Source organism: Oncorhynchus gorbuscha, linkage group LG12, assembly GCF_021184085.1.
Source record: "Oncorhynchus gorbuscha isolate QuinsamMale2020 ecotype Even-year linkage group LG12, OgorEven_v1.0, whole genome shotgun sequence".
NCBI lineage: Eukaryota > Metazoa > Chordata > Actinopteri > Salmoniformes > Salmonidae > Oncorhynchus > Oncorhynchus gorbuscha.
The window spans coordinates 42525600-42549145 of NC_060184.1; the positions used below are offsets into that span (position 1 = coordinate 42525600).

At 44.7% G+C, this 23546-nt stretch overlaps 1 protein-coding gene across 3 annotated transcripts in view; it reads left to right on the plus strand.

Annotated features, from left to right (window-relative positions):
- stxbp5a (syntaxin binding protein 5a (tomosyn)) overlaps positions 1–23546 on the plus strand; it is a 174508-nt gene that overhangs the window by 116581 nt on the left and 34381 nt on the right. For all 3 annotated transcript variants that reach the window (XM_046292153.1, XM_046292154.1, XM_046292155.1), the window contains exons 8-10: positions 20729–20852; positions 22012–22090; positions 22378–22532. In XM_046292153.1, coding sequence (XP_046148109.1) covers positions 20729–20852; positions 22012–22090; positions 22378–22532 — 358 coding nt within the window. The remainder of the gene's footprint in view (positions 1–20728; positions 20853–22011; positions 22091–22377; positions 22533–23546) is intronic.

Below are 23546 nucleotides of genomic sequence, written 5' to 3' on the forward strand. Positions count from 1 at the left end.
ATGTAAAAGTAAAATGGGGGGGGGTCTCTCTCTCTCTCTCTGTTTCTGCTGGTGCTGCCTCAGTGGCCAAGTTTCTATGGTTACCACTAGTAAACAGTTGGAGCTAGATGAATATGGCTAGCTAGCACGATTAAAATTGGTCTTTTAACTCACTCTGTCAATCTCTCTCTTTCTCTCTCTCTTTCCCTCCCCCCTCCTTCCCCCTCCCCTGGGTGAGATGATATCTCGGTCTCCTTTCCCTGGTCCTAAGGCTTACATAGTGATCCTCCTTGGCAGCCATGTTGTTTTCTCCTGGGAGTGGTTGTGTCTCTCCTCTCCAACCCTGTAGTAACCCCTCCCCAGAGGCTGGCTGCTCTACAGCTGCTGACTCTGTACTTTGTGGCTCATTAACACTGGGGAAAACATCACAGTATCTACATCTCTGCCATGCTGTAGCATTACAGCTGATGTGCTCGTGTCATCGCCTGCTGCTACTGACTAATTCAGGGTCAGATCTATGTTCATCAGTCTGAACCCAAGGTATTAAGAGCTGAACATTAAAGCTGCCCTTGGATAATTTTTCTGTACTGTAGAATAGACTATGGATGAGATGTAGTTATGATGACTATATTGTGAGTCGGATGATAATGCTTGATTCCTGGATCGACAAATAGTATTTCCTGCCAAATAATAGGTTTTGTGCTATTTGAAGAGCTACAACTCCCCCGCCAAACATACATGCGCAACCATCTTGTCAACAGCTTGTGTCAATTACAGAACATTTCCTAGGTTTTTCTACCTGCAGCAATACTGGTGGATAATGCTGGTAATAACGGTAAAAGCCCAGTGCCTCCATTTCCACCCCCAAAATGCACGGCCCTAAGTATAGGACACAGATAGAGTAAAGGACATAGGGAATAAAGCTGGCAGCATACTGTAGAGGACATTGGATGTGGCCTAGTCCTTACATTTCTCTAGTCGCGTGAGGACATCTTCTATAACCTCACTAATTACAGTAAACTCTCTCCATCTTTGTCACACCTAACCACAGTGTGTATGTAGAGGAATTCCAACACCCTCAAACAGCTGATCATTCTTCCTCCCCTTGCGTCTGTCTCCCAGTCTTTCTCCCTGTCATGGCTCAGTGCTATCTCTGCGGGTGCAGTGACTGTGAGCACCAGAGAGAAGATGGAGATGGAGAGAGCATCAGTCACCTCAGCCCTGCTCTGTCTGACTAAGTGCCTCAGCCTGATGAATAGCCTGCCAACACAGGAGCCTGCCTCAGATTTCTATATCCCTCTCTTTCTCTCTCATTCTCCCTATCTTTTTTCACTCCTTCTCTCATTTTGTCACTCTCTCGAAATGTAAACTATACACAATTCAAAAACAACATCAGCTATTTCTAGTAGCCAGACACCATACTTTTGTGCTAATGGGACACTTGGCAGATGTGGTATTAACTGCTCTCCCAGTTCCCGCCCCAGCCCCTGCATCTGTCAAATGCTCAGTTATGTGGTTGGCCAGGGACCTTATCTCAGCTCACTTAACAAATAGCTGCAGATGACCCTACTGTATGCCTGTTAGCTCTTATGGGAATGAGCAGAATACCTTCTCTGACTTTAAATCTGGTAGTGGGCTTGGTTTAAAAAAATGGACACAATTGATATTTGAGTACAGGACTCGTGTCTTGACATTCTGGTTCTCTTGAAAACATGGCCTCTTAAGGATCTGCCCCTTTAAAAAAATGTTTTGGCCTAAAATTACATCCCCAAATCTAACTGCCTGTAGCTCAGGCCCTGAAGTATGGATATGCATATTATTGGTACCATTTCAAAGGAAACACTTTCAAGTTTGTGCAAATGTGAAAGGAACGTAGGAGAAGGTAACACAATATATCTGGTAAAAGATGATACAAAGAAAACAACAACTGTTATTTTTTATTTTTTGTACCATCATATTTGACATGCAAGAGAAATGCCATAATGTATTATTCCTGCCCAGGTGCAATTAAGATTTTGGCCACTAGATGGCAGCAGTGCATGTCCAAAGTTTAAGACTGATCCAATGCACCCTTGCATTTCTGTTGTAAATGTTGTATCAAGACTGCCCAAATGTGCCTCATTTGTTTATTAATAACTTTTCATTTTCAAAATTGTGCACTCTCAAACCATAGCGTGGTATTCTTTCACTGTAATAGTTATACTCTAAATTGGACAGTGCAGTTAGATTAACAATAATTTAAGCTTTCTGCCAGTATCTGTCATGCCGGTGAAAGAGGACCCAAAAGCGACTTGGCGAAAACAGAGTCTTTAATCCAGTAAAGTAAATACAATCAAAAAAACACAACTTTCACTCGAAATGACGAGGACAACTGGAGACTCGATCTTGAACAGCAGGTGAACAGCAGGTTGCCTCGGGAAGGCACTTGAACCAGACAGACTCAGACACCTGCTCACCACGCAGCATCTGAGGAAAACACGACACGACAGGGCGATACACAAACACAGCACGGTGAATTCTAGACAAGGAACCGACAGGGCAGAAACGAATAACAAGGAGAGAAATAGGGACTCTAATCAGGGAAAGGATCGGGAACAGGTGTGGGAAGACTAAATGATTGATTAGGGGAATAGGAACAGCTGGGAGCAGGAACGGAACGATAGAGAGAAGAGAGAGCGAGAGAGTGAGAGAGGGAGGGGGAGAGAGAGGGATAGAAAGAGGGAACGAACCTAATAAGACCAGCAGGGGGAAACGAACAGAATGGGAAGCACAGGGACAAGACATGATAATAAATGACAAAACATGACAGTACCCCCCCACTCACCGAGCGCCTCCTGGCGCACTCGAGGAGGAATCCTGGCGGCAACGGAGGAAATCATCAATGAGTGAACGGTCCAGCACGTCCCGAGACGGAACCCAACTCCTCTCCTCAGGACCGTAACCCTCCCAATCCACTAAGTATTGGTGACCCCGTCCCCGAGAACGCATGTCCATGATCTTATGTACCTTGTAAATAGGTGCGCTCTCGACAAGGACGGGAGGGGGAGGGAAGACGAACGGGAGTGCGAAGAAAGGGCTTGACACAGGAGACATGGAAGACAGGATGGACGCGACGAAGATGTCGCGGAAGAAGCAGTCGCACAGCGACAGGATTGACGACCTGGGAGACACGGAACGGACCAATGAACCGCGGAGTCAACTTACGAGAAGCTGTCGTAAGAGGAAGGTTGCGAGTGGAAAGCCACACTCTCTGGCCGCAACAATACCTTGGACTCTTAATCCTGCGTTTATTGGCGGCTCTCACAGTCTGTGCCCTGTAACGGCAAAGTGCAGACCTCACCCTCCTCCAGGTGCGCTCACAATGTTGGACAAACGCTTGAGCGGAGGGAACGCTGGACTCGGCAAGCTGGGATGAGAACAGAGGAGGCTGGTAACCCAGACTACTCTGAAACGGAGATAACCCGGTAGCAGACGAAGGAAGCGAATTGTGAGCGTATTCTGCCCAGGGGAGCTGTTCTGCCCAAGACGCAGGGTTTCTGAAAGAAAGGCTGCGTAGTATGCGACCAATCGTCTGATTGGCCCTCTCTGCTTGACCGTTAGACTGGGGATGAAACCCGGAAGAGAGACTGACGGACGCACCAATCAAACGACAGAACTCCCTCCAAAACTGTGACGTGAATTGCGGGCCTCTGTCTGAAACGGCGTCTAACGGGAGGCCATGAATTCTGAATACATTCTCGATAATGATTTGTGCCGTCTCCTTAGCGGAAGGAAGTTTAGCGAGGGGAATGAAATGTGCCGCCTTAGAGAACCTATCGACAACCGTAAGAATCACAGTCTTCCCCGCAGACAAAGGCAGACCGGTAATGAAGTCTAGGGCGATGTGAGACCATGGTCGAGAAGGAATGGGGAGCGGTCTGAGACGACCGGCAGGAGGAGAGTTACCCGATTTAGTCTGCGCGCAGTCCGAACAAGCAGCCACGAAACGGCGCGTGTCACGCTCCTGAGTCGGCCACCAAAAGCGCTGGCGAATAGACGCAAGAGTGCCTCGAACACCGGGATGACCAGCTAACTTGGCAGAGTGAGCCCACTGAAGAACAGCCAGACGAGTGGAAACAGGAACGAAAAGGAGGTTACTAGGACAAGCGCGCGGCGACGCAGTGTGCGTGAGTGCTTGCTTAACCTGTCTTTCAATTCCCCAGACTGTTAACCCGACAACACGCCCATAAGGAAGAATCCCCTCGGGATCAGTAGAAGCCACAGAAGAACTAAACAGACGGGATAAGGCATCAGGCTTGGTGTTCTTGCTACCCGGACGGTAAGAAATCACAAACTCGAAACGAGCGAAAAACAACGCCCAACGAGCTTGACGGGCATTAAGTCGTTTGGCAGAACGGATGTACTCAAGGTTCTTATGGTCTGTCCAAACGACAAAAGGAACGGTCGCCCCCTCCAACCACTGTCGCCATTCGCCTAGGGCTAAGCGGATGGCGAGCAGTTCACGGTTACCCACATCATAGTTGCGCTCAGATGGCGACAGGCGATGAGAAAAATAAGCGCAAGGATGAACCTTATCGTCAGACTGGAAGCGCTGGGATAGAATGGCTCCCACGCCTACCTCTGAAGCGTCAACCTCGACAATGAATTGTCTAGTGACGTCAGGAGTAACGAGGATAGGAGCGGACGTAAACGTTCTTTTAGAAGATCAAAAGCTCCCTGGGCGGAACCGGACCACTTAAAACACGTCTTGACAGAAGTAAGAGCTGTGAGAGGGGCAGCAACTTGACCGAAATTACGAATGAAACGCCGATAGAAATTAGCGAAACCTAAAAAGCGCTGCAACTCGACACGTGACCTTGGAACGGGCCAATCACTGACAGCTTGGACCTTAGCGGAATCCATCTGGATGCCTTCAGCGGAAATAACGGAACCGAGAAAAGTAACGGAGGAGACATGAAAAGAGCACTTCTCAGCCTTTACGTAGAGACAATTCTCTAAAAGGCGCTGTAGAACACGTCGAACGTGCTGAACATGAATCTCGAGTGACGGAGAAAAAATCAGGATATCGTCAAGATAGACAAAAACAACGATGTTCAGCATGTCTCTCAGAACATCATTAACTAATGCCTGAAAAACAGCTGGCGCATTGGCGAGACCGAACGGCAGAACCCGGTACTCAAAATGCCCTAACGGAGTGTTAAACGCCGTTTTCCACTCGTCCCCCTCTCTGATGCGCACGAGATGGTAAGCGTTACGAAGGTCCAACTTAGTAAAGCACCTGGCTCCCTGCAGAATCTCGAAGGCTGATGACATAAGGGGAAGCGGATAACGATTCTTAACCGTTATGTCATTCAGCCCTCGATAATCCACGCAGGGCGCAGAGTACCGTCCTTCTTCTTAACAAAAAAGAACCCCGCCCCGGCCGGAGAGGAAGAAGGCACTATGGTACCGGCGTCAAGAGACACAGACAAATAATCCTCGAGAGCCTTACGTTCGGGAGCCGACAGAGAGTATAGTCTACCCCGAGGAGGAGTGGTCCCCGGAAGGAGATCAATACTACAATCATACGACCGGTGAGGAGGAAGGGAGTTGGCTCGGGACCGACTGAAGACCGTGCGCAGATCATGATATTCCTCCGGCACTCCTGTCAAATCGCCAGGTTCCTCCTGAGAAGTAGGGACAGAAGAAACGGGAGGGATGGCAGACATTAAACACTTCACATGACAAGAAACGTTCCAGGATAGGATAGAATTACTAGACCAATTAATAGAAGGATTATGACATACTAGCCAGGGATGACCCAAAACAACAGGTGTAAACGGTGAACGGAAAATCAAAAAAGAAATAGTCTCACTGTGGTTACCAGATACTGTGAGGGTTAAAGGTAGTGTCTCAAATCTGATACTGGGAAGATGACTACCATCTAAGGCGAACATGGGCGTAGGCTTCTCTAACTCTCTGAAAGGAATGTCATGTTTCCGAACCCATGCTTCGTCCATGAAACAACCCTCAGCCCCAGAGTCTATCAAGGCACTACATGTAGCACCCGAACCGGTCCAGCGTAGATGGACCGACAAAGTAGTACAGGATTTTGATGGAGAGACTTGAGTAGTTGCGCTCACCTGTAGCCCTCCGCTTACAGATGAGCTCTGGCTTTACTGGACATGAATTAACAAAATGTCCAGCAACTCCGCAATAGAGGCACAGGCGGTTGGTGATCCTCCGTTCCCTCTCCTTAGTCGAGATGCGAATCCCTCCCAGCTGCATGGGCTCAGTCTCTGAGCCAGAGGAGGGAGATGGTTGCGATGCGGAGCAGGGAAACACCGTTGATGCGAGCTCTCTTCCACGAGCCCGGTGACGAAGATCTACCCGTCGTTCTATGCGGATGGCGAGAGCAATCAAAGAGTCCACATCTGAAGGAACCTCCCGGGAGAGAATCTCATCCTTAACCACTGCGTGGAGTCCCTCCAGAAAACGAGCGAGCAGCGCCGGCTCGTTCCACTCACTAGAGGCAGCAAGAGTGCGAAACTCAATAGAATAATCCGTTATGGACCGTTCACCTTGGCATAAGGAAGCCAGGGCCCTAGAAGCCTCCCTACCAAAAACTGAACGGTCAAAAACCCGAATCATCTCCTCTTTAAAGTTCTGGAACTTGTTAGAGCAATCAGCCCTTGCCTCCCAGATAGCTGTGCCCCATTCTCGAGCCCGGCCAGTAAGGAGTGAAATGACGTAAGCAACCCGAGCTCTCTCTCTAGAGTATGTGTTGGGTTGGAGAGAGAACACAATCTCACACTGCGTGAGAAAGGAGCGGCACTCAGTGGGCTGCCCGGAGTAGCAAGGTGGGTTATTAACCCTAGGTTCTGGAGGCTCGGCAGGCCAGGAAGTAACAGGTGGCACGAGACGTAGACTCTGGAACTGTCCAGAGAGGTCGGAAACCTGAGCGGCCAGGTTCTCCACGGCATGGCGAGCAGCAGACAATTCCTGCTCGTGTCTGCCGAGCATGGCTCCTTGGATCTCGACGGCAGTGTAACGAGCGTCTGAAGTCGCTGGGTCCATTCCTTGGTCGGTTCCTTCTGTCATGCCGGTGAAAGAGGACCCAAAAGCGACTTGGCGAAAACAGAGTCTTTAATCCAGTAAAGTAAATACAATCAAAAAAACACAACTTTCACTCGAAATGACGAGGACAACTGGAGACTCGATCTTGAACAGCAGGTGAACAGCAGGTTGCCTCGGGAAGGCACTTGAACCAGACAGACTCAGACACCTGCTCACCACGCAGCATCTGAGGAAAACACGACACGACAGGGCGATACACAAACACAGCACGGTGAATTCTAGACAAGGAACCGACAGGGCAGAAACGAATAACAAGGAGAGAAATAGGGACTCTAATCAGGGAAAGGATCGGGAACAGGTGTGGGAAGACTAAATGATTGATTAGGGGAATAGGAACAGCTGGGAACAGGAACGGAAAGATAGAGAGAAGAGAGAGCGAGAGAGTGAGAGAGGGAGGGGGAGAGAGAGGGATAGAAAGAGGGAACGAACCTAATAAGACCAGCAGGGGGAAACGAACAGAATGGGAAGCACAGGGACAAGACATGATAATAAATGACAAAACATGACAGTATCAGATATGTCTATGTCTTGGAAAACGTTTGCTCAACCGTCCCGTGGAAGGGACACCGATCCTGAAGAAGTTTTAAGTGATTCTGTATCTGATAAAGACATTGGAATAAATTATTATAATATGTTTAGATGTGGCAGATTACAGAAAGGGGGAGGAGTGGCCATATATGTTAAAACTAAATATTTCTGTTCCCAAGAAATTTGAGGTCCTGGCTATAGATGTGTCCATAAACCAGAATACACATTTATTTGTTGCTGCCCTCCTGTCGCCATGGCAGATGCTAATGGTGCGTTGACTCTCACTCAACATCAAGAAAACAAAGGAGACTTGGACTTCAGGAAACAGCAGAGGGAGCACCCCCTATACACACCAACTGGACAGCAGTGGAGAAGGTGGAAGTTCTGGGGCATACATATCACTGACAAACTGAAATGGTCCACCCACACAGACAGTGTGGTGAAGAAGGCGCAACATCGCCTCTTTAACCTCATGAGGCTGAAGAAATTTGGCTTGTCACCTAAAACCCTCACAAACCTTTACAGGTGCACAATTGAGAGCGTCCTGTCGAGCTGCATCACCGCCTAGTACATCAACTGCACCACCCACAACCACAGGGCTCTCCAGAGGGTGGTGCGGTTTGCAAACTACTTGCCCTCCAGGACACCTACAGCACCCGATGTCACAGGAATGCCAAAAAGATCACGAAGGACAACAACCAGACGAGTCACTGCCTGTTCACCCGCTATCATCCAGGAGGCAAGGTCAGTACAGGTGCATCAAAGCTGGGACTGAGAGACTGAAAAACTGCTTTTATCTCAAGGCCATCAGAATGTTAAATAGCCATCACTAGCACAGAGATGCTGCTGCCTACAATACACAGACTTGAAATCATTGGCGACTTTAATAAATTGAACTGTTTACACATCTTGCATTACTCATTTCAAATGTACAGTTGAAGTCATATGTTTACATACACTTAGGTTGGAGTCATTAAAACTTGTTTTTCAACCACTCCATACATTTCTTGCTAACAAACTATAGTTTTGGCAAGTTGGTTAGGACATCTACTTTATGCATGACACAAGTAATTTTTACAACGATTGTTTACAGACATATTATTTCACTTTTAATTCACTGTATCACAATTACATACACTAAGTTGACTGTGCTTTTAAACAGCTTGGAAAATTCCAGAAAATTATGTCATGGCTTTAGAAGCTGCTGATAGGCTGATTGACATAATTTGAGTCAATTGGAGGTGTACCCGTGGATGTATGTATGTATGTATGTAGGCTTGACATTGTGGGAAAATCAAAAGAAATCAGCCAAGACCTTAGAAAATTGTAGACCTCCACAAGTCTGGTTTAGTCTGATCAATTTGATCGCCTTTTAACGTTTAATAATACCTAAAGTTGCATTACAAAAGTATTTCGAAGTGTTTTGTGAAAGTTTATCGTCGACTTTTTTAATAAAAAAAAATGACGTTACGTTATAAGACGCTATTTTTTTCCGTTTATCACACAGTCTTCATAGATCGATATCTAGGCTATATATGGACCGATTTAATCGAAAAAAAGACCCAATAGTGATTATGGGACATCTAGGAGTGCCAACAAAGAAGATGGTCAAAGGTAATGAATGCTTTATATTTTATTTGTGCGGTTTGTGTAGCGACGACTATGCTAATTATTTTGTTTACGTCCCCTGCGGGTCTTTTGGGGTGTTACATGATCAGATAATAGCTTCTCATGCTTTCGCCGAAAAACATTTAAAAAATCTGACTTGTTGCCTGGATTCACAACGAGTGTAGCTTTAATTCAATACACTGCATGTGTATTTTAATGAACGTTTGAGTTTTAACTAGTACTATTAGCATTTAGCGTAGCGCATTTGCATTTCCAGATGTCTAGATGGGACGCCTGCGTGCCAGGTAGGAGCAAGAGGTTAACATAATGTTCGAAAAAGTAGGGGGTAGGAGTAACAGGTTAACATCAAAACAGCCTAACCAGCTCTGCTGGCAACAATTTCCTCTCACTTTTTTTGCAGAAGTTTACTGACACCGGCCATATTCAACGGTGTTGTACACACAACACATAACGTTAGCTAACGAGCTAGCCAGCTAATGTTAGCTAGTTAAACAACAATGAACAAAGTGCCAACTGTGCCTAACAGTAAGCTCTAACTAGAAATGCAAAAAGCTCTGCGAAACAAATAATAACATCAGCTAGGGAGCCAGCCAGCTCTCTTAGCTAGCTAGCTAACATTACACTTTAGCTTGAAATGAAACCACTTTCTGTCAAAATTAGAAACGTGTAATATCTGAAAATGTAGATAGCTAACGCTAGACTATCTTACCTGTATACATATACATGCATCATGGACGCGTCTCCCTGTCAGGAATGCCATACTGCGGTTGCCCTTAGTTTGAAGATGTAATCCGGAGACAAGTGTTTTCTCCATCTCTTTAGCTATCATACTCTATTTCCATTGATCTCAAAACTTGATCCCTCAGAAAATAGAGAGGAACACTTGCAGCTCAACTACACAATACTTTTAAAAGGCACGTTGGACAGGATTCCCAACAGTGACTAATGAGCTCAAATAGACAGACACCTTCAATATGGCAGACCAATCCTTTCTCCTCTCTCGGCATGTCCAGCCCACTCATTATCTCAGCCAATCATGGCTAGTGGAAAGGTTGCCAACTTTTTCTGCGGCTTAACCAACATTTACAGATGGTATACAAGTTTGTTATTTAGGCACATGATTGACATGATTGACATGATTCACATGTTCAAGAAGGCATTTCTGCCAAAAATGTACGTTCAAACGGCTCTCATGTGAAGCGTGTCTTACGACATACACCTAGTTTCCTGAATCAGGGTCACATTTACATTAACAATATCAACTTGTCTGTAAAAAACTGTAACCTGCACTTTAATTATTTTGTATGCTATTGCTCTCACAGTTGACCAGGCTATATCTGAACTACAGTCTGCCTTCATAGTTTTACAGAATATCTTAATTGACCTGAAATGAGTATTGAATGCAAGTAAAACTAAGGATATGTTGTTCTCTAGAGCACATAAAAATCACTCTGATTTAAGCATATGGACGGTGTCCATATTGATTGTGTCCCTGCGTACAAATATCTGGGCATCTGGATAGATGTAAAACTGTCTTTTAAAAAGCATACTGATGAGTTAAGAAGCTGAGAATAAAAATGGGCTTCTTTGATAGAAATTGGTCCTGCCTCTTGCTAAATAGTAGAAAGTAGAATATACGGTCAACGTTCCTACCGGTACTAGACTATGGTGACATCATCTACAGTGCATTTGTATTCACATACAGCGCATCTACAGCATAAGTATTCAGACACCTCTACCTTTTCCACATTTTGTTAATCAATTATTCTAAAAAACATGCTTTTAAATCACTCATCAATCTACACACAATACACCATAATGACAAAGTAAAAAACTGTTTTTAGACATTTTTGCAAATGTACTAAACATTTTAAAATCACATTTACATAAGTTTTCAGACCCTTTACGCAGTACTTTGTTGAAGCACCTTTGGCAGCAATTACAGCCTCGAGTCTTCTTGGTATGACGCTACACGCTTGGCACACCAGTATTTGGGGAGTTTCTCCGATTCTTCTCTGCAGATCCTCTCATGCTCTGTCACGTTGGATGCACAGCTATTTTCAGGTCTCTCCAGACATGCTCGATTGGGTTCAAGTCTGGGCTCTGGCTGGGCCTCTCAAGGACATTCAGAGACTTGTCCTGAAGCCACTCCTGCGTTGTCATGGTTGTGTGCTTAGGGTCGTTGTCCTGTCGGAAAGTGAACCTTCGCCCCAGTGCTCTGGAGCAGGATTTCTTCAAGGATCTCTCAGTACTTTGCTCCGATCATATTATTTCCCTCGATCCAGACTAGTCTCTCAGTCCGTGCTGTGAAAAACGTTCCGATTGCATGATGCTGCCACCATCATGCTTCAACGTAGGTATGGTGCCTTGTTTTCTCCAGATGTGACGCTTGGCAATCTCCAAGCGGTTTGTGATATACCTTTTACTGAGGAGTGACTTCCGTCTGGCCACTCTAAAGGCCTGATTGGTGGAGTGCTGCAGAGATGGTTGTCCTTCTGGAAGGTTCTCCCATCTGCACAGAGGAACTCTGCAGCTCTTTCAGAGTGACCATCAGGTTCTTGGTCACCTCCCTGACCAAGGCCCTTCTCCCCCGATTGCTCCGTTTCTCCTGGCAGAGTCTTGGTGGTTCCAACTTCTTCCCCAAAGTTTGGGGGCGCAGGTCGCCTAGTTGTTAGAGCTTTGGACGAGTAACCGAAAGGTTGCAACATTTAATCCCAGAGCTGACAAGGCAAAAATCTGTCATTCTGCCCCTGAACAAGGCAGTTAACGCACTGTTCCCAGTCCGTCATTGAAAATAAGAATTTGTTCTTAACTGACTTGCCTAGTTAAATAAAGGTACAATTAAATTAAAAGAATGGTGGAGGCCACTGCTTTCTTGAGGACCTTCAATGCTATGGCCATTGGTACCCTTCCCCAAATTTGTGCCTCGACACAATCCTGTCTCAGAGATGTGCGGACAATTCCTTTGACCTCATGGCTTGGTTTATGCTCTGAAATGCACTGTCAAATGTGGGACCTTATATTGACAGGTGTGTGTCTTTACTAATCATGTCCAATCAATTGAATTTACCATAGTTGGACTCCAATCAAGTTGTAGAAACAGCTCAAGGATGATCAATGGAAACAGGATACATCTGAGCTCAATTTCAATTTCATAGCAAAGGGTGTGAATACTTATACAAATAAGGCATTTCTGTTTTTTATTTTTAATACATTTGCAAAACTGTTTTTAAAAAACTGATTTTGCTTCATCATGATGCGGTTTTCTGTTTAGATTGGTGATGGAAAACATTTATTTAATCAATTTTAGAATAAGCCTGTAATCTAACAACATGTGGAAAAAGTCAAGGGAATGCTTTCCTAATGCACTGTATATGAGTGCAACTGCCACGTCATTAAAGCCGTTCGATACAGTTCATCATAACGCACTGCACCTTATAATGGGGTGACATTTTTTGTACTTTTTTGTACATCCTCTACCAGAAAGTTGGTTGGCCCTCTTTGATGTCACGTATTTATAGTTCTCATTTATAAAGCCCTTTTACAAATAGTTCCACTCTACCTAACATGATTACTAAACTTTAGACTTGTGAGTTACCACACCCAGTCTCAAGGATGGTTAACTCTGGAAAATTCCCTTTGTCTCTACTAAGTTAGGCAAATCAGCTTTTAGTTTTCATGCACCTTATTTCGTGGAACAATCATCAAAATGTTCTTAGATTTGATGTTTTGATGCCAAAAAAACAAAACATCAAATCTAAGAACATTTTGACGATTGTTCCACAAAATAAGGTGAAGAAAACTTGTTTTAAAAAATTTGGAATAAGATTTTATTTGAATATTTATCACAGTACAAATTGCATTTTAAACAAATAGGAGAATGGTTAAATTTAAACACTTGACTTTGTTGCATTTAGGGGGACTCGTGTCATTCAGGGGGTCTGAGACACCCCTGGGCCCCCCGTAATTCTCACTCTGCAGTCAGGTCCATAATTATTGGCACCCTTACTGTAGAATACTATACTACACACTGTAGTATCCCTTGATCATGTGTAGTAATTACTATAGAATGTTGTAGAATACTGTAGTAAACACTGAAGTCTGCAAGAACACTACACTTTTTGAACAATAGTAAATACCACAGTGTGTACCCTGGCCATTCCCTTCCCCCATATCCCAATTTGTGCCACCCATAGTCAGAAACCTACATGCCAAGTATAACCATATTGTGTTTTATACAGGCTATATAAAAGATCAGAAGGGCTGAACTCTCTGTACAGACCCCAGTCCTACCTACCTACTTACCTACCTACCTACCTACCTACCTACCTACCTACCTACCTACCTACCTACCTACCTACCTACCTACCTACCTACCTACCTACCTACCTACCTACCTACAGGTTATGGAAAATTAGCTAAATGAAAAACTATAGCAAATACAACAGTAATGTCTGCAAAAACACTACAGTAAATGCTACAGTATACTAAAGTCTGCGAGAACACTACAATAAATAAAACATTATAAACTGGGTGGTGCGAGCCTTGAATGCTGATTGGCTGACAGCCATGGTATACCACGGGTATGACAGAACATTTATTTTTACTGCTCTAATTACGTTGGTAACCAGTTTATAATAGTGATAAGGCACCTCGGGGGTTTGTGGTATATGGCAAAAATACCACGGCTTAGGGCTGTTCTAAAGCACGCCGCAACCACCTTATTGCTTAAGTATTCTAAACCAGCAAAATCAGTATATTAATTAGTATAGTATATAATACAGTTTTCTTTTACAACAGTATTTATAATTTAATTACCTGTAAATACTACATCAGACTACAGTAAATGCCACAGTATTCACTGTAGTGTTTTTGAGGACTTTAGTGTGTTTGTGTGGGTGCTGGAGTATGTCTCACTGTCTCATCCCAAAAGACCATTCTCTGAGAGGAGCATAATGTAATCAATCATGAAATTAGTTTAAAAAAAAATATTATTGTATGATATGATGACTGCAATGTGGTTCAATTACCTGCTCATTGTCAAATTAACCTCATCATATTGTTTCTGCTTTTGTAGGGCTGTCAAACTGAACAATGCACTGATATATTTCCATAACCTGTTGAATTGACTCACTGCGTCTGGTTAGATGTGCTTTTGAGACATTCACCTTAAAATTCTTGAGTTGAGAAATGTTTTATAAATATCTAAATATTGGTGTGTGTGTGTGTGTGTGTGTGTGTGTGTGTGTGTGTGTGTGTGTGTGTGTGTGTGTGTGTGTGTGTGTGTGTGTGTGTGTGTGTGTGTGTGTGTGTGTGTGTGTGTGTGTGTGTGTGTGTGTGTGTGTGTGTGTGTGTACATCCGTTTTATTAATGAGCAAGCAGTAAGACAGAAGTAAGCCGATCTGACCTTTCCGGAGTGCCTACATAATGATGTAGCAGCCATTTCATTGATTTGTTGTCGTTTGCTAAATCACTTCCTGCCTTTCCAAAATAGAAACAAAGTTGCACGGATTATGCAAAGCAGAGGAAGAGCATTCTTAATTGCTAAATAATGAGACTTCAAGTTCAAGCCACCACATCATAATTCCACTCTACTCCCATCCAGATGCCTGTCCGTCTGTTTTACACTCTTATCTCTGCCTCTCTGTATCTCTTTCTGTTTCTTGCTTTCTCTCTCTGTGCATTTCTCTATCTGCCTCTCTTCTCTCTGTATCTCTCTCTATCTCTATATATTTCTCTCTCTCTCTCTCTCTCTCTCTCTCTCTCTCTCTCTCTCTCTCTCTCTCTCTCTCTCTCTCTCTCTCTCTCTCTCTCTCTCTCTCTCTCTCTCTCTCCCACGTCTCTTCTAGTGTCAACCTATGTCTTGTTCCTTTCATCTATCTTGACCTTGCCCTTTTCTCTCTCAATTCAATTGGGTTAACACTGTCACTGTCAATGGTAGTACATTTGAACCACCTTTGAAACCACCTTTGAACCACCTGTGTGTGTTGTGATTGTATATAGGCACTTAGAAATGATCTGTTATGAATGCTTATACTGTAGGTCCACAATGCATCATGAAGGACAATTCATTTATAATGCATGCTACACAGGTGGTTGAAAGAAAATGTTATCATGTACCTGGGATGTTCATGATGTAACCACGTATAAATTCTGCCTTGCAGCTCTTCCCTACTCTTATTCAACAATAGCCATCTGCTGAACAGAGTGTAATCCAAACTAAGGGGTGGTTGTAATAGTCATATGTGAACTCACCGTATGTCCATAGGAGTAACCCTATACATATATGTGTGTGAGAGGTACAACAATACAGTTGAAGTCGGAAGTTTACCTTAGCTAAATACACCTCAGCCAAATACATTTACATTTATACACCTTAGCCAAATACAGTTTTTCACAATTCCTGAGATTTAATCTTTGTAAAAATTCCCTGTCTTAGGTCAGTTGGGATCACCATTTTATTTTAAGAATGTGAAATGTCAGAATAATAGTAGAGAGAATGATTTATTTCAGCTTTTATTTCTTTCATCACATTCCCAGTGGGTCAGAAGTTTACATACACTCAATTAGTATTTGGTAGCATTGCCTATAAATTCCACAAGCTTCCCACAATAAGTTGGGTGAATTTTGGCCCATTCCTCCAGACAGAGCTGGTGTAACTGAGTCAGGTTTGTGGACCTCCTTGCTCGCACACCCTTTTTTAGTTCTGCTCACACATTTTCTATAGGATTGAGGTCAGGGCTTTGTTATGGCCACTCCAATACCTTAACTTTGTTGTCCTTTAGCCATTTTGCCACAACTTTGGAAGTATGCTTGGGGTTATTGTCCATTTGGAAGACCCATTTGCAACCAAGCTTTAACTTCTTGACAAATGTCTTGAGATGCTTCAATATATCCACCTAATTTTCCTCCCCCATGATGCCATCTATTCTGTGAAGTGCGCCAGTCCCTCCTGCAGCAAAGCACCCCATCAACATGATGCTGCCACCCCCGTGCTTCACGGTTGGGATGGTGTTTTTCGACTTGCAAGCCTCCCCCTTTTTCCTCCAAACATAATGATGGTCATTATGGCCAAACAGTTCTATTTTTGTTTCATCAGACCAGAGGACATTTCTCGATCTCGTACAATATTTGTCCCCATGTGCACTTGCAAACCGTAGTGTGGATTTTTATGGCGGTTTTGGAGCAGTGGCTTCTTCCTTGCTGAGCGGCCTATCAGGTTATGTCGATATAGGACTCGTTTGACTGTGGATTTAGATACTAGTGTATCTGTTTCCTCCATCATCTTCACAAGGTCCTTTGCTGTTGTTCTGGGATTGATTTTCACTTTTTGCACAAAAATATGTTAATCTCTAGGAGACAGAACAAGTGAAAGGCACCGAGTTTGAAGGTAGGCCTTGCAATACATCCACAGGTACACCTCCAATTGATATCAGAAGCGTCTAAAGCCATGACATCAGTTTCTGGAATTTTCCTAGCTGTTTAAAGGTACAGTAAACTTAGTGTATGTAAACTTCTGACCAACTGGAATTGTGATGGCGTAGCAGTGATGGCGTATATATTGTTTATTTCTTCGTATATATTTTTAATCTAATTTTTCCATCTACGGACAGAACATACTCTCCTGCAACCCTTCTCACCCAATGCTTTATGGATCTGATATTTTTTATACTTTAGAATCGTAACCCTCTTCAGAAGCTAGCCAGCTAACTAGCTACTTGCTTGTAGTCAGTTAGCCACTGCTAGTTAGCCATCACCGTTAACAGGGGCATCTGCCAGCTTCAGCCCGGTCAACTCCTGCCAGCCTGCACAGCGCGATATCAACCCAGAGCATATTTGACTGCTTTTCTCCACCATATCTCCAGATTCCTACCACAAGCTCTGAACCTTTACTCCGGATCATCGAGTTAGCTAGCTGATATCCGAGTGGCTACTCCTGGCTAACGTCTCTGTCCCGAAGCAAGCACCAGTTAGCCTGGAACTAGCCTCTCGAATCTAGGCCCATCTTCCACTAGCTGAAGAGATTTATCAAGCAATTCCTGGGATTCAATTACCTCTTTTGCCAATTGGCCTGGACCCTTTGCTGCCGACACGGAACCCCACCCATCCATCAAGACTGGTCTACCGATGTAACCGTCCGGGTTTCTGTCCTGAAGCAAGCACCAGTTAGCCTGGAGTTAGCCTCAAGCTCGGCCCATCTCCCGGCTAGCCGACGAAATCGATCAGATAATCCCTGGGCTTCAATACCCCTTTTGCCAGTTGGCCTGGACCCTTTGCTGCTGACACGGAGCCCCGCCAATCCATCACGACGGGTCTGCCGACGTAACGGTCAGGGGGGGGGGTTTCACCAGGTCCCCCCGTTGCGACATCCCCCTGAGGCCCATCTGCTAGCCCCAGCCTGCTGTCTGTCTTAATCTCCGTGCCTCCAGCTTGCCTAGCTACTCACTGGACCCTATGATTACTTGGCTACACATGCCTCTCCCTAATGTCAATATGCCTTGTCTATTGCTATTTTGGTCTTATTTCACTGTCTTATTTCACTGTTTCACTCAATATACCTAGCACGGTGGTCCCCCCCCCCCCCCCCACACACACACACACACACACATGCGGTGACCGCACCTGGCTTAGATGCTGCTTCTAGAGCCAAAACCTCTCTCTTCGTCACTCAATGCCTAGGCTTACCTCCACTGTACTCACATCCTACCATACCCTTGTCTGTACAATATGCCTTGAATCTATCCTTCCGTGCCCAGAAACCTGCCCCCTTTACTCTCTGTTCCGAACGCACTTGACAACCAGTTCTTTTAGCCTTTAGCAGTACTCTTATCCTACTCCTCCTCTGTTCCTCTGATGATGTAGAGTTTAACCCAGGCCCTGTATCCTCCAGCATAACTACCATTCCCCAGGCTCTCACATTTGTTGACTTCTGTAAGCGTAAAATCATTGGTTTCATGCATGTTAACATTAGAAGCCTCCTCCCTAAGTTTGAATTTATTCACTGCTTTAGCACACTCCACCAACCCGGATGTCCTAGCCCTGTCGGAATCCTGGCTTAGGAAGGCCACCAGAAATCCTGAAATTTCCATCCATAACTGTAACATTTTCCAAAAAGATAGAACTGCCAAAGTGGGCAGAGTTGCAATCTACTGCAGAGATAGCCTGCAAAGTTCTGTCATACTATCCAGGTCTGTGCCCAAACAATCCAAGCTTCTTCTTTTAAAATTCCACTATTGCCGCTTGTTATAGACCCCCTTCAGCCCCCAGCTGTGCCCTGGACATCATATGTGAATTGATTGCCCCCATCTATCTTCAGAGTTCGTACTGTTAGGTGAACTAAACTGGGATATGCTTAACACCCCGGCCTTCCTACAATCTAAGCAAGATGCCCTCAATCTCACACAAATTATCAAGGAACCTACCAGGTACAACCCAAAATCCGTAACCATGGGCACCCTCTTAGCTAACATCTTGACCAACGTGCCCTCTAAATACACCTCTGCTGTCTTCAACCTGTATCTCAGTGATCACTGCCTCTTTGTCTGTGTACGTAATGGGTCCGCGGTCGAACAACCACCCCTCATCACTGTCAAATGCTCCCTAAAACACTTCAGCGAGCTGGCCTTTCTTACCGACCTGGCCTGGGTATCCTGGAAGGATACTGACCTCATCCCATCAGTAGAGGATGCCTGGTTGCTCTTCAAAAGTGTTTTCCTCTCCATATTAATTAAGCATGCCCCATTCAAAAAAGCATTTAAATAATAAGCATTTTTTCACGGCTGGCCATGCTGTCCACCTGACTACCCCTACCCCGGCCAAAACCTCAGCACCCCCGCGCTTCTTGTTCACCCAAATCCAAAGGGATCCTGAAAGGGACAATCGGGATCCCTACAAATCAGCTGGGCTAGACAATCTGGACCGAAATTGTTGCAACCCCTATTACTAGCCTATTCAACCTCTCTTTCGTATCGTCTGCGATCCCCAAAGTTTGGAAAGCTGCCGCAGTCATCCCTTAGAGACACCTTAGACCCAAACTGTTATAGTCCATTATTCATCCTGCCCTGCCTTTCTAAAATCTTCGAAAGCCAAGTTAATAAACAGATCACCGACCATTTCGAATCCCACCGTACCTTCTCCACTATGCAATCTGGTTTCCGAGCTGGTCATGGGTGTACCTCAGCCACACTCAAGGTCCTAAACGATATGATAACCGCCATCGATAAAAGACAGTACTATGCAGCCGTCTTCATCGACCTGGCCAAGGCTTTCGACTCTGTCAATCTCCGCATTTTTATCAGCAGACTCAAGGCCTTCTCAAATGACGGCCTCGCCTGGTTCACCAACTACTTCTCAGACAGAGTTCAGTGTTTCAAATCGGAGGGCCTGTGGCCGGACCTTTGGCAGTCTCAATGGAGGTGCCACAGGGTTCAATTCTCAGGCCGACTCTTTTCTCTCAATATATCAATGATGTGGCTCTTGCTGTGGGTGATTCTTTGATCCACCTTTATGCAGACGACACCATTCTCTATACATCGGGCCCTTCTTTGGACACTGTCTTAACAAACCTCACAGCCTGGTATGGCAACTGCTCCACCCACAACCGTAAGGCTCTCCAGAGGGTAGTGAGGTCTGCACAACGCATCACCGGGGGCAAACTACCTGCCCTCCAGGACACCTACACCACCCGATGTCACAAGAAGGCCATAAAGATCATCAAGGACAGCAACCACCCGAACCACTGCCTGTTCACCCCGCTATCATCCAGAAGGCGAGGTCAGTACAGGTGCATCAAAGCTGGGACCGAGAGACTGAAAAACAGCTTCTATCTCAAGGCCATCAGACTGTTAAACAGCCACCACTAACATTGAGTGGCTGCTGCCAACACACTGACTCAACTCCAGCCACTTTAATAATGGGAATTGATGGGAAATGATGTAAAATATATCACTAGACACTTTAAACAATGCTACCTAATATAATGTTCCCTACATTATTCATCTCATATGTATACGTATATTCTGTACTCTATATCATCTACTGTATCCTTATGTAATACATGTATCACTAGCCACTTTAACTATGCCACTTTGTTTACATACTCATCTCATATGTATATACTGCACTCAATACCATCTACTGTATCTTGCCTATGCTGCTCTGTACCATCACTCATTCATATATCTTTATGTACATATTCTTATCCCCTTACACTTGTGTCTATAAGGTAGTAGTTTTGGAATCGTTAGCTAGATTACTTGTTGGTTATTACTGCATTGTCGGAACTAGAAGCACAAGCATTTCGCTACACTCACACTAACATCTGCTAACCATGTGTATGTGACAAATAAAATTTGATTTGATTTTGATTTGATGTAAACTTCCGACTTCAACTGTACCTGGTACAAATGTTGTCCCACTTTGATTAATTGACACCCTGCTTCCTGTCCCTCACTTCCTGCTTCTTGTGGTCTCCTAGGCGATCCACTCGGTTGCCTGGCACCATGAGGGCAAGCAGTTCATCTGTAGTCACTCAGACGGAACGCTCACCATATGGAACATTAAGGGCCAGGGCAAGCCATTTCAGACGATCACCCCACACGGTAAGGTTGGACACACACACACACACATACACATTCACACCATGCTGTCACATTTCACCCCCGATTTAATTTCAATTTGCAACCTGTCTTCATAACTTTTCTCCAGTTTTCAACCAGTGATAAAGGGTTTAATTTACTCCCTCGTTAAATGTTTCCTCCGCTTAGATGTCTGTCCCTACACACACACACACACACACACACACACACACACACACACACACACACACACACACACACACACACACACACACACACACACACACACACACACACACACACACACACACACACACACACACACACACACACACACACACACACACACACACACACACACACACACACACACACACACTGTTTGGCTGTCTTCTGTTTTTACCCTGGATTAACCAGCCTGCTCTATTAGAGATATGCCTCTTGTCTATATACCTCTCTTCCCCTCTCTATCCTCACCCTTGTACCTCTCCTCACCTCTCAAAGCAGTTTCACAACATAAGAAATAAAGCGAGACAGAGAGAAATCATAGAGAGAGGTAAAAGAGAGAAAAACAAGAGAAAGGGGGCGAGAGAAAGCAATAGAAACCTGTTTGAAGCCCTTTTTGAAAGTGCAGTTTCTTTGTTGTTGTGTATGGTGTAATTGGGAAAGGATTCCATTGGAACTGCTTTTAATTAGTTCTTTCCTCCACTGCTGCATGCATAATCACTTGAGTTTTTAATGAACAATTATGAAAACGTGTGTGTCAGGTTTATGTGAAATTAAAAAAGTATTCCTTTAAGTAATTTAATTCAGGCTAGGTAACAACTGTAAATCATTCAAATAAATGATGATGAAATTCTTCCTCGATAGCGGAGACTTATTTGACTAACTCTTAGGTTTACTTCATTTGGTCTTTGTGCACATAGCTAGAATTTATACACAAATCTCTCTTTCCCTCTCTCTGATGGATAGACCTGAGTCTGGCGCACACGCAGCCTTGCACTGGGTATTACTGCAGCATCCGGGAAAAAGGGTGGAAGAAGAGGGAAGAGAGAGAGAGTGAATCGGAAAGTAGAGGAGCGAGAGCAAGGGAAAAGAGGAGAGAGGGAAAGAAGCACAGAGCAGGAGGGGAATAAAGAAGGGAAGTGACAAGCTAAAGTGGTCTGTCCGTGTTCTATTTCAGGAAAACAGCCTAAGGATGGAAAGAAGCCAGAGCCTTGCAAACCCATCCTCAAAGTGGAGTACAAGACCACTAGACTTGGGTAATAACACACACACACACACACACACACACACACACACACACACACACACACACACACACACACACACACACACACACACACACACACACACACACACACACACACACACACACACACACACACACACACACACACACACACACACACACCATGCTAGAAGAGGTGAATGAATAGGTGAATGAATATGGCATAGCCTTCCATGTGGACTTGTTTCCTTGTGTTCATGTGTCTCCTGTGTGTGTGTCTATGTGTGCGTGTGTGTGTGGTTTATTTGTGTTATACAGAGACCCATTTATGATCCTGTCCGGAGGGCTGTCATATGACACGGTGGGTCGGCGGCCATGTCTGACGGTGATGCATGGGAAGAGTACAGCCGTGCTGGAAATGGATTACCCCATCGTAGACTTCCTCACGCTCTGTGAGACGCCATACCCTAACGGTCAGTCATCCTGTGCAAGCGCACTTGTGTGTGTGTGTGTGTGTGTGTGTGTGTGTGTGTGTGTTTGTATGCTTGCTATATCATTATCTACAAATATCCCAGTATGCCTCAATGTGTGTGTGTGTGTGTGTGTGTGTGTGTGTGTGTGTGTGTGTGTGTGTGTGTGTGTGTGTGTGTGTGTGTGTGTGTGTGTGTGTGTGTGTGTGTGTGTGTGTGTGTGTGTGTGTGTGTGTGTGTGTGTGTGTGTGTGTGTGTGTGTGTGTGTGTGTGCTTGCTATATCATTATCTACAAATATCCCAGTGTGTGTGTGTGTGTGTGTGTGTGTGTGTGTGTGTGTGTGTGTGTGTGTGTGTGTGTGTGTGTGTGTGTGTGTGTGTGTGTGTGTGTGTGTGTGTGTGTGTGTGTGTGTGTGTGTGTGTGTGTGTGTGTGTGTGTTTGTATGCTTGCTATATCATTATCTACAAATATCCCAGTATGCCTCAGTGTGTGTGTGTGTGTGTGTGTGTGTGTGTGTGTGTGTGTGTGTGTGTGTGTGTGTGTGTGTGTGTGTGTGTGTGTGTGTGTGTGTGTGTGTGTGTGTGTGTGTGTGTGTGTGTGTGTGTGTGTTTGTATGCTTGCTATATCATTATCTACAAATATCCCACTATGCAGCAGTGTGTTTATGAGTGGAATCAATTTAATTAGCAACTACACTGACAACGTTGTTGTTGTGTTTCCAGTTGGACTAATAATACGTTGTGTCCTCGCCTTTCTCAACGTTGACATTTGACCTTTCTGTTGAATTTTCCATTTGTTCTCCAAACGAAGAGTGAGTGTGTGTATGTGTGTGTGTGTGTGTCTGTTGCTCCTGTGATGAATATGACATATTCCAGGGGAGGGTTATGCTCTGCATTCAAAATACCGTACAATGAATGTTATGTTTGTATTTTCTCCTTGGTTCACAATAGCTGTGTGACCTTTTAACGTTATTACATCAATGCCCTGTCCTTGGTGAGATGACATCCCTTGGGAAA